Consider the following 17726-nt stretch of genomic DNA (forward strand, 5'->3'; position numbering starts at 1 on the left):
TATATATATCTAGGCTATAATAGAGTACCGGCACCTCTTTTGGGCCACTTAAAGCACTGCAAACATAATGCTGAATCTGCCATTTTGTCTGACAAACAAACCAGACCGGAGAGTAGATTAATGTCGGTAGACTTGAGCTTGATAGTGTGTTGACATCTTTCCACTGTTAAACAAGAGATCTTATGATGTTCATTGATGTCTATTTTGTGCTATAATTAAAGGAAGAGATGATTGGTTCATGTGCCGCTTGAACTGAGGCGCTACAGCAGGGGTATCAAACTCAATTCCTGGAGGGCTGGAGCCCAGCAGAGTTAAATTCAACCCTAATTAAACACACCTAATCAAGTCCTTCAGGTTTATTTAAAAACTACATGATATGTGTGTTGCACCAGGGTTGGAACAAAAGTTTGTTTCATAACAAAAGTAACCTGCTCTGTCTTGTCTGTTGTTGCATTGTCAGTTTCCTCTTTGCTCCGCTATGTATTTTTCCCTGCGTGAGAACATGATGTGTGGTATAAGACTCAGCAATAATACCTCATTTTTACTCAAACTTGACATGGACTCTGACATTTTGGACAACATTTCTCTGAGTACAGTCAAGTCCATGTAATGTATAACATGAGAGAAAAAAATGTAATTTGTAACAACATAAATTTAAGATAAGACATTATTATATGTCTCTTACTTGAACTCGATTAGTTAAGGATTTCGATTGGTCTCTGACTCAACAAAATGGACTAAGACCCAACACTACTATGAACATGAATTCACATCACTGCAACATCTGTGGTTGAACTTCAACTCTATCAGTTCATTGCCGATCTTGTTCACTGATGAGTAAAGTGAAATCCCTCAAATTAGCTCTAACTCTTGCAGATCCCGCATTTTTGGACAACCTTTGCCCAACCGCCTTTATGTGTGTCCTTTCACAAATTACCACTTCACCTTGTGAAAGCTTCAGTGATTAAACAGCTTGTCCTCCAAATGGAAATCGAAAATAGAAATGGGAAAAAACTCTCTCAGGATTTTGGTCACAGACAGAGCACAGACAGAATAATAGTCACAAACTAAATTTCACACTTTCAAGGGTCTTCCAAAAATATCTACTGTAATATAATGGAATATTTCCAGTTTATGTGTTGCTTGTTTTTGTCCATATTTTTCTGAAAATTTATTTTTGAATGGCCATCAATAGAAAAAAAAGAAGGATTCTTTTTGCCATCTATTTACTGGCATAATGGCATCAACCAGCAGAGAGTCGCTGGAAGATAACCAGCCAAACCTTGGCTCAAACCATAAGCAATGTCTGCACAGAACAGTAGCATTTAGACTTTTTGGGAAAATGTGTGAGCTTACTTTGTCCTAGCTCAGTTAGTATTTTAAGATTGTACACCTTTAAGTAGTGATGCAAACTGCAAATTGAATTTAGTATGTGAGTCAATATTACTTGCCATTTCCCATACATGCATAATCACACTGAAATGCAGAAATACACAACAGCGTAAGCAAAAATATATTATATATGAGGGAAATATTTCCCTTACAGTTCAAAATAAATAAACTAGGGAAAGAAAAGAATACTGCTTCAAGCTCAAGTGTGGGGCAAATCCACACACCTGACTCAAGATATACACTGTAGCATCAGAAAAGCACTAGCCATCTGTTTACAGCAGTTCCTCACCACCCTATTACATTGCGCAACAATGCTCCAGAGATATCTGTTAAAGGAGTGACGTTTAGCCTGTATTATGTATGGCAGGGATAGGCAACTCCGGTCCTGGAGGGCCACTATCCTGCAGAGTTTAGCTTTTTTTTTTAATATATTTATTTGATTCATTTAAAAACAAATGCGACAACAGCATTTAACATGAATGAAAAGGAGCAGAAAGAAGTAAAAAACTTATAATATCTGCCCCCTATCAACACAAAATCATTTACAGTTCCAGTGTATTTAAGCTGTCTCATGCAGCCATCTCTTCTCTTTCTCTAAGACATCAAAACACAAAATAATAAAGTTAATCTTCTACTCCGCAGTATTATATTTCTGCAACAGTGATAATTTGACATACTTCTTAAACACATAAATGGACTTTGAAGTTTTAATTTTACAACCAAGACTGTTCCACAAACTGACTCCCTTGATTGTGACACATTTTTCCTTTACAGCCGATTGGAAACTGGGTTTTGTAAAAACCTCAGTACCTTTTAGTTCATATCTGCTTTTCCTCTTGGTGAATCTGCTTTGCAAATTGTTCAGTAAACTTTCCAGATGAGCTTTATATATGGTTTTTAAAAGGTTATACTCTACTAATTCATTCAATTTCAGAGTTTTTAGTTGTATAATTAAATAATTAGTTGGATCTCTGTATCCACTTCCACTGATAACTCTAATCGCTCTTTTCTGTAAGAGTAAAATTGGATTGATGCATGTTTTACAAGCACTTCCCCACACTTCAATACAATAAGTCAGATATGGAATAATCAATGAGTTATACAACAAAAACAATGCATTCTTATTTAGCGAATCTTTAACTTTATGCAGCACACCTATTATTTGGGATACCTTTACTTTAATATTATCAATATGTGATTTCCATGTCAAATGTTCGTCAATTTTAATACCTAGAAACTTAATCTCATGAGCCCTTTCAATTTCTAATCCATTAATAAACAATGACGTTTCGACATTTTTTTTTACTACAAAATATCATAAATTTAGTTTTACTAATATTTAGGGACAATCTGTTGGCATTGAACCACTTGATAATTTTCTGAAATTCATTCTGTACAATATGTAGGACATCTTTAATATTTTTTCCTGAATAGAACAAAGTGGTGTCATCCGCAAACAGAATGCACCTAAGTAACTGAGACCCAGACACAATGTCATTTACATATAGAAGAAAAAGTATAGGTCCTAAGACCGATCCTTGTGGTACCCCACAATTTATGTTACAATTATTAGACTTTATGTTGTCAATTTCAACAAACTGACTTCTGTTTTTTAAATAGCTGGTAACCCATTGGTGTGCCACACCTCTGATCCCATATTTATATAATTTATGCAACAATATCTTGTGGTCCAGCGTATCAAACGCTTTTTGAAGATCCACAAAGTTGCTTATTAAATAGTCCTTTTCATCTATAGCATTGGTAATTTCTTCAGTTAGTTCCATAATTGCTGTAACAGTTGAGTGATTAGGACGAAAACCATATTGGCTGTTACTTAAAATATTAACTTCATTTAGAAATGTATTCAGTCTGATCGCAAATAACTTCTCCAGAATTTTAGAGAACTGTGGAAGTCATGATATTGGTCTATAATTAGAAAATTCAGATTTATTTCCTTTTTTGAACAGTGGAATTACTTTGGCTATTTTCATGCAGTCTGGAAATATCCCTGAAGTAAATGACAAATTACAGATATAGGTAAAAGGCTCAATAATTACATTTATAATTAGCTTTATCAATTCCATATTCATATCAGTATAATCATTAGATTTTTTATTAGCACACTTCTGGACAATTGTCAATATGTCACTCGCTTGTACACTTTCAAGAAAGACACTGCCAACATTATCTGGTACTGTACCACCATAGATGTTTCCATCTAGAATTTGTTGTGACAAAGTAGGGCCAATATTTACAAAATAATTATTGAATTCATTTACAATTTCAGTTTTATTGCAAATATCAACATGGTAGCTTCAGCCCTCATTAAAAACTCACCTGCCTGTATCTATCTAGTAATCCCGAAAACACTGATTGTCTTTATCATGTGTGTTTAATTAGGGTTGGAGCTAAACTCTGCAGGACAGTGGCCCTCCAGGACCGAAGTTGCCTATCCCTGACGTATGGCTTTCCATGCAAATGTTACAGCGCAGACAGAAAGAAACCTTTGATCAAGGCTCTTATTTGGTCATAGTGGGACTGTAATATTAAGAAATGGACTGAGAAGCAATTCAATCCATTGAAATAAGAATCTAGAACAGAACAGTTTTTATTTTGGTAATAGTGCTGCAGTTGCACTTTGACCTTGATGACTGGTTTGCTATTGTTTTAAATGAGATATTGTCCCCTCCAGATTTGGGCAAGTACTAATAGATGCTTGTAAAACCTTTCGTTTTCCAATTACAGCTCCATTTCTTACTGATAAATTAGCATTGATGTTTCTGATTGTGAGTATTGAGTAAGCTGGCGAGACATCATTCAGTGCCTGCTGAAGGAGTTATTCAGGACAAGAGGAGTTTAAAGATGTAAAATGTGCTCTCCAACTTCTTTGATGCAGTGATTCATTCTTTATATCTTCATCTCTGTCTTTCGGTTCCCATGGTTCTTCTGGCCTCTCCAGGCATTAGAAGTTTCCAAATAATATTACAAAATACACAGGACCATTTCCAGCTTATAGCAAACAGAGATTTTGAATACACCTATACATACAGCACCAAGCCTTCAGGCTCAGTAAAAAGGGAAAGGAATTACTACAAAATTGCAGGTAAATATTTATTTGAAAATACCTCAGCAGTGGCAGTCAGTACAGACAGTGTTTATTGTTCACAGGGATCTCTGCCCTGATGAGGGAGTAAAAAAAAAGCCACCAAGAAGATGGTTTGACTGAATAACAACACAATGGCTGCCTGATATGAGAGCAGATTTAGTCTGCAGAAAACATGAGCAGACTGAAAACACACATCTGAGGCATTCTTCTGACAGAAAATGTGAACAGTTTAAAGTGTGGGTTATTACAGAGGTACGTATTACATCCAGTTTAAACACCCTCAGATCATTTTACTGCGTTCAAATTACCCTAAAGAGCTGACAAGGAAACTAAAAAAAGAAGAAAAAAACCTAGGGCTATATTTATTGCATTGGTAAATGTAAAGGCAAACATTTTTGATACAGGTGATAACATATAAAGGCATGTAAAAAAGTTACTATATTATTTAGATTCAGTAAAATGGCTGCCTGGTTTATACGTTCAGGAAACCTGCTGACTCAAAGGAGACAGCAGCTTGTCCCACACCTCCAGTTTTATGATAGCCCTGCCTAAAGGACACATGGTGGCCCTTATATCCAGTAATTTTCCCTCATAGTTAATGCCTGACCCATTAGCCTCCTCCCTCACAAAGCCCTGTGGGTTCTTTTGATAGTACATTTCCTTATAAAGGGCCTGGTCACACTCCTTTCCTTTCGGGTAGATGCCCACTGCAAACCAATTCTTATACATATTGTAGTCCCAGGGGACCGAAAACATGAGGGCAAGGGTCTCACTGTAGTCATTTCTGCTTCGCTCGAACAGGTCGTAGGTCATAACCCCAACACTGCCAGTGGCCTGAGCGCTGGTCTTGCTGAAAGTGCATACTTCAGTCTTGAGGGGGCGCACTGTGGGCTGAGGTGGATTGGAGGTTTCACCGCTCTCAAGATACACCCTGTGGGATTTATATGGATAAATCACCAATGTTAGACGCACATATTTATAGTTTTCTGTTATCGTTTAATCACCATAACATTGTTCCAAACATGTATGCCTACTATCTTCAGTGGAACACAATGATAATATTTGGAAAAAAAATATCATGCTTCTTCCATAAAATTCAACGTAAGTACAGTAAATGGGGTCCAATACAACAACAACAACAACAACAACAACACCACACACACACACACACACACACACACACACACACACACACACACATATATATATATATGTTATAGGTTGGTGATCTCTATGGTGGCGTGTCTCCTGCTGCTCACGTTGGCAGCGGCAGCCTCAGCAGACTCAGTCATGATGGAGCACGATAGATCTGATTGACGGCTGAAATGGAGAGAAGTAGTGATAAGAGGGATGGTGTGAGAAAAGAAGTCTGTACCTCACAGTAAAAAGAAGTGGAAATGCAGTTGAGAGCAGGGCTGCAGTGACAATAAAATAACTTTTCTCTTGTTTTTCTTTGATATAAAGTTTGCTAACACAAGTTAATTTCCCTCTGTTTGAACTGGTGTATTTGAATTCAGTATTTTATTCCTGGAAAAGATTCTGTACTGTCTGGTGTGTGTATGTGCATACACTTCAATATAAAACATAGAAGCATTAGATTAAAGTTCATATATTGTCACTGTTGTCATCGTTAACTAGGGAATAAACAGGGTCACAGTACAGCATATAGACACAAATGCCCCACTTTAAAAAACGTGCCTGTAACAAAGCAATGTTATAATTTAGAAATGGAAATAAAAGGGTACATTATACATTATTATTTTTTTATTTTATTATTAAGTTATGATTATTAAGCATATTTAGTCTCAAGGAGAATGAAGGCTTACCTCTGTGGTACTCCGGAGTGTATGTGTGTGTGTGTTGCTCAGTAACAGTGCGTTCTGAAAGAGTCACTGCGTTTTATATATATATTATTATATATATATATATATATATATATATATATATATATATATATATATATATGTATATATGTATATATATATGTGTATGTATGTATGTATGTATATATATATATGTATATATGTATATATATATGTGTATGTATGTATGTATGTATATATATATATATATATATATATATATATATATGTGTATGTATGTATGTATATATATATATATATATATATATATATATATATATATATATATATATATATATATATATATATATATATGTGTGTTTTTTTATAGGTTAACATTTGTTTATGGTTCATGGCTTTAAAGTGTTTAATTTTTATGTTTTTCATTTGATGTTTCCTATAAGAAATGTAAGTGAAAAGCAAAGGGCAGCTTGTAGAGTTGGGTTTGATTCGCAGTGAGTGCATAAATGTATCTATACTTCATAAATTATATTTATGAATTGATTACTAATTATATACTAATATATACTAATTATGTCTCTTTTGATTGAAGCATCAGCCACATTATCACCTCATTTTATATCATATATATAAATATAGAGCAGACACAGAAGCAAACGTAAGTATTCAGGCTTTTTCTTTTTATTTAGATACATTTTGAGAAGTGACAATCAGAATATTCAGCAGCATAAATTCAGGTTTTAGTACAGACAAAAAAAGTGATAACATTTGAAAGCACAATGGCATGCACTTGATGAAATTTAAGCATATGATGTTTAAGATCATAAAAAGTATATATATATATATATATATATATATATATATTTTTTATTTTTTTTATTTTTTATTAATCATTTGTGTACTGGTACTTTCAGACCCAATTTGTTTATTATTTAGCCCATCTTGTCATAGACCTCTAGCTTAATAATAGCCTTGCCCACAGTAGACATGGTGGCCCTTAAATCTATTTTCTTCCCTCTGTGGATGATTCCAGATCCCCCTGTATCTGCACGGGTGAACTGACTGAAGTCCTTCCCCTCATACATGTGCTTGTACAGGGCCTTGTCACATCCACGGCTGCTCTCAAACAGCCCGATGCCCATCACGTTCTTGTAGAGGTGGTAGTCGAAGGGGACAGAGAACAGAATGGCCATGCGCTCAGTGCACATGCGGTTCTGCATGTGGAAGAGGTCATAGGTCAAGATGCCCACAGCCCCGGTGGCAGTGTTGTCATCCTTAGTGAATGAGCAAACCTCGGTCTTGGCGGTGCGGATGGTGGGTTGGGGTGGATGGTAACTGAACCCACTGGACATGTACACTCTGAGAGAAGTTTATAGTTAACACTGGTAAATAATATTTTATAGATATGCACAATTACAATAAATATCAGAGAGTAACTGAAAGGGATTTGCCCTGCACTGTAACAGTTACAGTGTACAAATGAACATAATTCAATTCTTAATGTCACTACTTTTTCAAACAAGAGTTTTCCTGATTTATCACTCACTGATCTGATTTTGTCAGTAACTTAGTTTAAATAATTGTAAATGAAAATAGGCATGACTTTTCCTTACTTTGGATTGATAAGGCAGTAAATGCTGCTAACATTGGTGATCTCCACTGTACAGTTCCTATTAGTGTTTATTGTTGCTGACACGGCTTCTGCGTTCTGCATGTTGGCACTGCTTCTCTGGGGGTCATGAAAGAGGAAAAATATTTTAAGAAAAGGCTGAAAAATGGAAAAGAAAATTGCATTCAACAAATTACTAAAGGGCCATATAAAAAATAAATAAAAAATAAATATATAAATATATATATATATGGGGAGTGGCTGTCATCACTATTCACTTACATTGTATTTAAAAATGCAACTTGGATATTCTGCTACATAATTATTATTTTAAAGCAAATGAATTGTCTCGCAAATCCTACAGCATTTTAATCAAATAAATGTGATTGACATGCAGCTCAAAATATACACAAAATCAATGCAAAGCCTAATCTGTCTTCTTATCAGAAACTATCCGCTAAATATGACAGCAGGTAGACAGATGAGTGTTTTCTACTGTTTTAGCACAGGCGCTAAAAGATCTCAAATAACATGCCTGACAGCTCGGCAGAATATGGAAAGCCACTTGCGGGCTCCATATGGCTCGGAGAACTAAACTGTTAGCAGAGACAAACAGTGATGCAGTGAGCTGAGAATCATGGCAGACACAAGCAATATGAGACTTTTTACTATCGTTACAGTGCAGATGAATTAAGGGTTAATGCTCATTTCTGTATTTAAGAAAAAAAAACTTTTTTACCGTTTGTTTTTTTACAAAGCACACATGGAACTTATCACAAACTGGTTAATAAGTACTTGACAGTTACCTGCTAGTAGAGGTTGCTGCGGCTGAAAGAATTGAGGGTTTGCTGCTCTTCTGTTTCAGCTCAGATGAACAAAGTGGTGGGTGAGTGACAGAAACACTCATAGACACCCAAACATCTGTTTGACAAACACAGGCGTGTCCCCCTTGTTTCCCCTCCAATGCTGACAGGAAGAACTAACTAGCATTTGTGGGAGAGTTTGATGGGAGTTGACTGAATAACTGCTTTCACAAATCTTAGCTCCATTTAGTGAATTCATGGGCACACAGCCAATAAAAATGCCCGGAAAACTCAATGATGAGGCATTTAGTAACAAAAACTAAAATAATTTTTCTGTAATAATTCATATTTTTGTTGCTAGATTATTCAGTGCTAACGAAAACATGACCAAATGAAATACCTTGTTGGTTACAGTGCAAATATTGAATTTAAAATAATGATGAATAGTGCTAAATCCACCAACATCCAAATCCCTTGTGAAAAGTGATACAAATAAGAGAGGGCTTAAAGATAATTTAAGGGCAATGGGAGATTATAGCACACTTGTGTAATATTTGCACTATAGTACATCTTATCAAAGCATGTTAGAGCATCTCTCTCCTAAGAGTGACAGTGTGTGATTGAACATGTCATGTCATGGTCCCTCAAGCAAGAGAGGGAAAGCACACAGCCGCTCCCTTAGCGCTGACAAAACTGAGAGTGTTGTGAGTCCCTCTGCATGTACAGGCATTTCCCATTCATTCCAGCACAATTTTTAAACTCACTCACACACCTAGACTTGGCAGGAATGTGCAGAAATGTTTTAAGGATGCACCCACATCTGACCGAAAGTTCAGGGCCCTTATTCATTTTCCAACAGGGGGCAGCAAATATACACCTATTCAGCCCATAATCCTCTTCTAATTATGATTTTACATTCCTGGAGATGCTTTTATTCCAGTTTTATTAAATTAATTATACATATATTTTAAAACAAATGCCAAGTGAGCTATGCTATGTTTTTCTTAAAGGGATAGTTCACCCCAAAATGAAAATTCTCTTAAACTAATTTATTCACCCTCATTCATTTTCTGTAGAAGAAAGAAAGTCATACAGGTTTGGAATGACATTTTTTTTAATTAAATTTTTTTTGGGTGGACTATCCCTTTTAAGCTTTGCTAAAAGTACATTTAAAGATTTAATGTAGTCATTGAGAATATTTAAATGCATTAGTATGAATTTTAATGAATCAGTCTGATTATAATACTGCTTCATAGTAGTCCCTACAAGCCATCGATTTATTTTTCTTGTTTTTACAGTGACCAAGAAAAGCTCAAAGTGACTTTTTGGCTATCCTATAAAACGCTTGATTCACATTCTCTCCACCAGCCGAGGTAATTCAGCTTCGGCTAAATCCTTTCACAGGAAATCAAAAGCTAACCTTATGATTAGATGTATTTCAGTGTAAAGTCCACATCCCATTACCTGATCCAGTGGAGGCTCTCTAAATGCATGAGCTGCCTTGTGTCTGAAGGGCTAAAGATTAATCTTTGGAGCCTATGGAGCTATTCACAGGTAGGGCCTTTCATATGATGGACTAATAACCATCGTTCTTGGGTTTGTGTGTAAGTATGTGTGGTGGGGGGTTATGCAAACAGAATGTGATTATACACAGTCAGGCTGAGGTGTGTGTATGTGTAGGGGGTTGGAGTTGTCGGTTGATTGATCGTAAAGGGGGACGGGAGGTTCCGCATGCTCACTTTATGATGAATAGGCTGTCAGATGCCCTCCAACTACCCAAACAAGGCCGTGGTAAAACAAAGTGATTACACCAAATGCGTAAATATTAAACGTCCATTACAGAGGGATTATATGTGCTGCCACTCTGCAGATGAGAGGCAGGTGAGCGAGAAAAAAGACAGTGATGCGGCGATGAGAGAAAAATGTAATAGAAAAAAGGACAGGTGCTCAAGCTGTTTCACAACCGACTTATGTTTTTCTGTTTATTCTCCACAATGACCAAATCACAGGCATTAATCTCATTTTGAGAGCAGTTGAGGTGCATGTTTTGTGTGTTGTGTGTCTCTGATGCTTTAATTTGAATGGGCATGTTACCGTGTCCCCAAATTCAAATTAGCTGAGATAAAGAACATTTCCAGAGATTCAGCGAGGGTCTGAGGCTGGGAATGTGTGAATATTTATCTTTTATTTAATGATGATTTGTGCGGTTTGCCCTTGAATACATTGAATACATTTATGTACTCTCCGGGTAGAAAGAGTGAGGCTGCAACCTGCAGGAATTATTTTTAAACTCACTTGTCAAACAGAAAGAAGACTGAGAAGATAGTGTTGTCCTTGTAGGTATGCAGAATTTTTTTGGATAGTCAAGAACTTGCACAATTTTTGGTCTAACTAGTTTAGATCCTGTTGAGAGTTGGAAAAATGTGATGTTTCATCATATTAATTTCAAATATTTAATGAATAAATAAATAATTGAAAGAGGTTAAAGTTGAGTAATTTATCTGAATAAACCAAACTGGAAAATTTATATAAAGGTTAAAGTATTTGTCAAATATGCACTGAGAATGATGATGTGAGGTTGCTTGTGTGATTTCAATATATCTTAATTTTTTATCAGTTCTAGAATTAAAATTTATATCTATTGTGGTATCTTTTGCTTCAGAAATGTATCCGTTTAATTCAGTAAAGTCGTAATTTTTCCAACAAACATTTTTCTTAGTCTTGTCAGACATTTTGTATTCCACCTCATGAAGTGACAGACACAAAACAAGACATGGTCTTTCTTTCTTTCTTTCTTTGGCATGGAAATAAATCTGTGGTACAATCATGCTTGCCCATGTTTCCTGTTTGTATAGTTTATTTGTCATATTTGGGACAAATGTCTTTTTCCTTTGTCTGTCTTTTCTTTTCTTTTCTCATCTTATTTTTATTTTATTTTTGTCTATGGTTCCACAAGTCCCTATCTCCCTCATTCAATTTATCTTTAAAAATGTATTTTACAGTTCCTGTTTGTCTTCTTATTCTCTCTTTCTGCAAGATGCTGTCATGTATTGGCTCAGCTACCTCTGATTGCTCCCCCAATATTGGCTCTAGTCTCTCTGTTCTGTAAAGAGCAGTTATCATACCATTGTTTCCCACCTATTGGTCTCTTCCTTTTGTTCTTCTGTCAGTGTTGCTCATCTTGGTTTGTCAGGAGCACAGTTCCTTTGTGTTAGTGTGGCTATTATGCTGTCCTACTGCATTTATAAAAAATACTAAAACTTTACTTAAAGGGATAGTTCACCCCCCCCCCCCCAAAAAAAAACTCACCCTCATTGTTTCTTGGAACACAAATGAGATATTTAGCAGAATGTCCTAGCTGCTCTTTTCCATACAATAAAAGTGTCAGCTTTCATTGTCTATAAACATTCAGTGTACAAGTTTGTTTTTTTTGGTACAAGTTTACAACTCAATAATTATATTTTATTTATAGAAATTAGTACTATTATTTTTACTATGTATTTTATATCAGGATTTTTCAGCTTATTAAAATTATTCAATTCAGCAGTACAAGACCTCATATGCAATATTATATAATAGACCTCAATATTTCAGAATACCATTATTAATTTGGTAACACTTTAGAATAAGGTTCCATCAGTTAATGTTAGTTAATGTATTAACTAACATGAACAAACAATTAACAATACATTTATTCTAGTATTTATTCATCTTTTTTAATGTCAGCGGTTGAAAATACAGTGGTTCATTGTTAGTTCATGTTAATTCACAGCGCATTAACTAATGTGAGCAAGCACAACTTTTGATTTTATTAATGCATTAGTAAATGTTAAAATTAATTTTAACTTAGATTAATAAATGCTGTAAAAAGTAGTGTTCATGTTAACTAAAGTAGTTAACTAATGTTAACTAATGAACCTTATTGTAGAGTGTTATCATTAATTTATTATGAAAACCTCTGTGCCTACAAAGACTATATTTAATTATACAGTGTCATATCAACAACAAGTATACAGTCTGATGTCTCTTTACCTGAAGCTTATTTACAGTAATGGTTCCCATTCATTTTGAACTGAAAAAATGACTGAATGAAGAATGAAGAAAGTCAGTTGAGAGCCCAGCAACAGCTTTTAATGATTCACTGAATGAGTGAGTTTGATTCAAATTGCTTTTGATTTCAAGAGTCATTTTTGACTGATTCACTACAAAGAAGAGTCTTCAAAGTTAATTGAAAGTAGACACATTTATAGACTGTGGCTCTCAAGCAATGTTACAAGATTTAGGGACATATTACAGTAACATACCTTATGAAGAGTGGTTGCTATTTAAGAGCTTATTATAATTATTATTTTAGAATTGAGAGAGAGAGCAAAAGGTTTCACAACGCAGAAAATGTCACACTAAACTTCTTGAGCAAAAGTCACATGACAGATGGTTATTGGAGATGATGACTAACAATGAAATAATAAGAGTATAGATCACCATTAGTGTTTTTTTTTTTTGTTGTTGTTTTTTTTTTTTTTGAGGCCCTTTTTATTATTTTTCACATGGCTTGCTTGCGCTTTGTTCAGCAAACATTTTCCAGACTGTCAGCAGTGTTGTATGTGTGACCATTTTAGTCACCTCCTGGAGTATGAAGCCTGAATGAACATCAGTAAATGATGACAGAATTGTTAGAAAAGATAAAGAATGCAACCATAATGAGAAAAAGAGAAAAAAGTGTTGAGTGAAAGGAGACAGAAAGGGGAGTGTAGAGAGGGAGATAAATCAATACTTTCTTGTCTTGCACTCCAGCGTGCATATGGGACATTTCCTCACCTTATATGTTCTCCCATGCCTCTCTGCTTCTTCATCCCTCATTCACCCTCTCGCTTTTCTCCACAGACATATCCTCTCATCCCTCCTTCATAAGAAATATAATCCCATTGATCAGAAAACCAATGGGAAACATTTCTTTGTAAACACACAGCCATTCAACAGGAGGCCTGTTGGGAGTTTATGACAGGTGTGTGTGTGTGTCTGTGTGTGTGTGCGTGGTGATTACTGTAAGTTGTGTCTGCACATGTTCTATATTTGACTCCTGAGATCCTGAGTGGCTAAGAATCAATTATAAGTCTTATTGCCTTCCTGTCTTGTCGTCCCTCATCTCCAACACGCGCACACGTCATCTCAGTGTCAACTGAGGGCATGAATGCCCACGTTTGTGTTCGTACGTGCACATTATATTCGATTCCTTCCACTCCCACCAGTGCAATTAAGCGTTGTGCTCAGTGGACGAGGGGATCAAAGGTGTGACAGTTCTCTTTTGACTGCAGATGAATGCGGAGTGAAGGCACAAACGGACCAGTGCCAGTCTGGTTATGGATTTTTTTCCCCCTGTTCCCACTCTCTCACCTGTTGCTCCCATTGCAGCGTGTGCAATTGTGTTTAGGAGTACGCATATCTCTGCGGAGTGTGAGAGTGTGTTGTGTGACAGGCCATGGCCTTAAAGAGAGCAGAGTCCTTTCCTTTCCTCAGACTGATCCTAAATCATCGGCTGACACTTTAAAAGGCCACCACACAGCTTTTTACTCTGTCTCTGTCACTGTACATGAGTTCTGTGTGTGTGTGTATTTGAGATGAGGGATCCATGAGACTGACTATTTTTGTATTCCATTATACACAGTTGTGCATTCATTTGCAAACCCTATCTAAAATACAGTAAAAGCAGAAATATTGTGAAATATTACTACAGTTCAAAAGAACTGTTTTCTGTTTAAATACATTTAAATATGTAATTTATTCCTGTAATGGCAAAGCTGAATTTACAGCAGTTCTACAGCAATACAACACAACACTTAGTTCTGCGTTATTTACAATTTTATTATAGATTTGTGCATTCTCAATTCATTAATATCAGATATAAGCATGAATTATGTAATAAAAAAGAGCATCAAAAATGGAAAAGATCAACAAAAAGATAATATATTATTCTGTTTGTCAAAGTGAATGAGAGACATTAAGATGCTCATTGCAAGCTTTAAGAGCAGCCTGCTTTTGACTTTTGGCCTACACAATGAATTAGAAATAAAAATGTAATATTTTTCTAGTTTTCTTGGATCTGTGGTGTAGCAGATTGTTGAGTGGTGGTGCACAATTTAATTATTTTTTCTTGCATGTCATGCGTGGGGCTCCGTACAAAATACAGGTATATTCACCCCAAAACTTTTCAACTTCCATTTACATTTTAATGAAGTTGGTTTGGGTTACTGAATGTAATGTCACTCATGTTTATAACCAAACTGTGTGTGAATCTAATAGTGCTCTAAAACAGGGCTGACAACTGCTGCTGTTGTATTCTGCTGTTGTGTGAAGGCAGGCTTGGTAACCGGGCCCTAAACAACTGTGAAAACATGAGGGAATTGAATGAGGAACTTTTGACACATGTCTGAAATATGAAATCTTTATCCATTTTAATCGGTGTGGATATTGTTGAACACAGAGACAAATCGTGCTCATCTCCAATGACCCAGGCGGGGAAAAATGAAAGTCCACACCCTATCAGTAAATAAATCAATCAAAATTTAATTCAGACTTGCACACGATGACCTTCACTTCGGCGGTCTTATAAAAATGGCCATCATGCCACGTGAATTTCATTTACGGTCTCCTACTCTCTGTCCTCTAAAAGCAATAAGGAGTAATTGGGGATGGCACTCACTCATACCAAATTATGTTTTTCAGTCCTCCACACTGAGCTGTCACGGAAACACAATCCCTCTCTTACTCTCTGCCATCCATTTTCTTCTCTCTGTCTCTTGCTCTCTTTCTCCTCTATGCACATTTATCCCATTACTCTCACTGTGGAGACTAATTAACTCTGCATAAGTGAAAATGAGAATTGGTTTGTAGTGGGTGTTGGATGCATGACAGAGTCTCTCAATCCTCACATACATGGCTTCTACACCTTTTGCTTCCACTGTGATTGTTAATCTGTATGTCCCCAATTAAAGCCCAATGGGGGTGTCATCGCGATGTTATCAGGTGTTAGCTCATTAACACTCAAGGGTTCACTCGGCCCACTCAAGACCTGGGATAGTATAATTTTCCTTGTGTAATAAAGGAGAGTGGAAATTAGTATAATACATATATATGTGCACAACTGTGATTTGGTTGTAGGCAGGAGCCCACACGTAATCACAACCATGTTGATATTCAATACAGGAACCTGAATTGTATGGAGACATGTAGCGCCACTTTAGAAATGTTTTGACCAGACCCGGAGTCCCGGAGACCATAGTTTATCTACAACCCTAAACAAACACACCTGAACCAGCTAATCAAAGTCTTCAGGATCACTGAAAAATTGCAGATAGATGTGTTGAACAGGGTCTCTACAGGTTTTTGCAAATTTAAGACCTTTAACTGGTAAACCGTCCTCTAGTGGTGCATGCAAGACTTTTCCAATCATTTAGTCCATTTCAACTCTGCCCCTTTCTTACAATCGACTGCAAGCTTGCATTCAGATCTGCCTTCATCCAAACAATAGCCAGTGGATAAAACTAAGTCCCCATTCTACATTTTTCTTCTATCACTCAGATTCACTCAGAAGTACATCACAATACAAATGACCAGATGTGTCGCTACTTTACTTCCGGCCCCGTTTCTGAAAGAGTGCTGGCTGGCGCTTCGACCAATAGCATGAAAACACAATTCACAAGAATAATCAAGAACCACAGTGTTCATGAATTAACAGCTTTTATTGGAACAGCATGACAGAATTTCCTACTGTGCAAAGGCTGGTGATCATGGGTACTGATCAAAAGGCTTATATGAATAATATGGACTGGAGTAAACACTAGTGGAACTCTGTCGCCTTGTTTGTCATCAGAGGATTGTGTTAGTATCATGGTAGGAGTCAGTCCTCTCTGAAAACAATAATGCAAAGGGAACAGATGTGGCCCACTGTGCCTGGCAACACATGAAATGTCAAGTGCACTTGAAAGAATCACTGTGTGCAGAATCAGAATAACACAAACTCACACACAAAGATGAAACCCGAGCCCTTCCTAAAAGCTAGGAAGGTTCAGTGTACTCAGCCAGCATTTATTCTATGATCTCTCCATATTTGTTATTTTTATTTTATGCTGTTATTTGTTATTTAATCAAAATTGATTTTAGTATGCAGTGTATACTAGAGAAATGCTGTAATAATAATTGCTATAAATGCTTAGTTATAGTCACTACAGATCCAAACTGATTTCTTTCAGTTAAATTGAATCTGATATGAAAATGTGGGCCTACTCTGAGAATTGCATTAATATCCACTTTTTTTGTTATATTTTCTGTTGAAGTACTTTTTCTTTTTTATTCAGCTTAGAATATAAATTCGGAATAGATTGGTTTATTTCCCTGGAAAGTGTAAACACTGCATCCCTGTGACATAATTTTAAAGCATTGTTCTGTTTTTTTGAGAATCCTGAGCAGCCTGACATAGTAGCACTGACTCAACCAATGCTGTGAGTTTGGGGGAGGAGTTACCTCTTTTTCTGACCAGTGGCAGGCAGGGGAAGTGTTTGGAAAACGTGTTTGAAAACAGTCATTATTCTTTCAGTTTCATTTACAGTAGTGCCATTAGTGATGTAAGTTACACCATTCATGTTTAAAGGGATAGTTCACCCAAAAAACAACACTGGACCCAATTGGCTTTTATTTTATGGATATTTATAATATCAAAACAGATATTATTTACAGTATATCAGATATTATTAGATTAACAGATATCATTAGGGTGAGTAAATGATGACAGAACTTTCTTTCTTTCTTTCTTTCTTTCTTTCTTTCTTCGCCATCAGTATGACATTAAATGTACATATCTCACAGCCCTATTCTCTGTGGACAGATTATGTGCAAAAGAGCATCCATCAGAGGATAAGCCTCGACGTGAGAGTCATTGGTCTCCTGTGGGTCCCGATCAGCAATTATCACCCCCTTCTCAGTACTGGCAATGCTAA

At 36.1% G+C, this 17726-nt stretch overlaps 2 protein-coding genes across 3 annotated transcripts; both read right to left on the reverse strand.

Annotated features, from left to right (window-relative positions):
• Positions 1-4489: 4489 nt before the first annotated feature.
• On the reverse strand, positions 4490-5790 carry LOC132148712 (DELTA-sagatoxin-Srs1a-like). Its single transcript, XM_059557412.1, has 2 exons — positions 5751-5790; positions 4490-5484 (listed from the first exon to the last, which is right to left on the reverse strand). The coding sequence occupies exons 1-2, from the start codon at positions 5788-5790 to the stop codon at positions 4979-4981; spliced, it is 546 nt and encodes a 181-aa protein (XP_059413395.1). The 3' UTR covers positions 4490-4978.
• Positions 5791-7194: 1404 nt separating this feature from the next.
• On the reverse strand, positions 7195-8919 carry LOC132148595 (DELTA-sagatoxin-Srs1a). Of its 2 annotated transcripts, none has more exons than XM_059557296.1 (3): positions 8737-8919; positions 7935-8048; positions 7195-7680 (listed from the first exon to the last, which is right to left on the reverse strand). In XM_059557296.1, exons 1-3 carry the CDS (start codon positions 8835-8837, stop codon positions 7254-7256), a joined length of 642 nt encoding a protein of 213 aa, XP_059413279.1. In that variant the 5' UTR covers positions 8838-8919; the 3' UTR covers positions 7195-7253. The 2 variants fall into 2 exon arrangements, with proteins under 2 accessions (XP_059413279.1, XP_059413280.1); XM_059557297.1 differs by having other exon boundaries at positions 8741-8879.
• Positions 8920-17726: the final 8807 nt, after the last annotated feature.

This window comes from Carassius carassius, chromosome 9 (assembly GCF_963082965.1).
Source record: "Carassius carassius chromosome 9, fCarCar2.1, whole genome shotgun sequence".
Lineage (NCBI taxonomy): Eukaryota > Metazoa > Chordata > Actinopteri > Cypriniformes > Cyprinidae > Carassius > Carassius carassius.

Bases quoted from the DNA above. Each gene is read 5' to 3' on its own strand.
- LOC132148712 (XM_059557412.1), bottom strand. From the start codon at position 5,790: ATGACTGAGTCTGCTGAGGCTGCCGCTGCCAACGTGAGCA. The intron at 5,485-5,750 runs GCAGGAGACACG...AAACGATAACAG, and splicing joins TGCCGCTGCCAACGTGAGCA to AAAACTATAAATATGTGCGT.
- LOC132148595 (XM_059557296.1), bottom strand. From the start codon at position 8,837: ATGAGTGTTTCTGTCACTCACCCACCACTTTGTTCATCTGAGCTGAAA. The intron at 8,049-8,736 runs GTAACTGTCAAG...TGACCCCCAGAG, and splicing joins GCAGCAACCTCTACTAGCAG to AAGCAGTGCCAACATGCAGA. The intron at 7,681-7,934 runs GTAAGGAAAAGT...AACTTCTCTCAG, and splicing joins TACTGCCTTATCAATCCAAA to AGTGTACATGTCCAGTGGGT.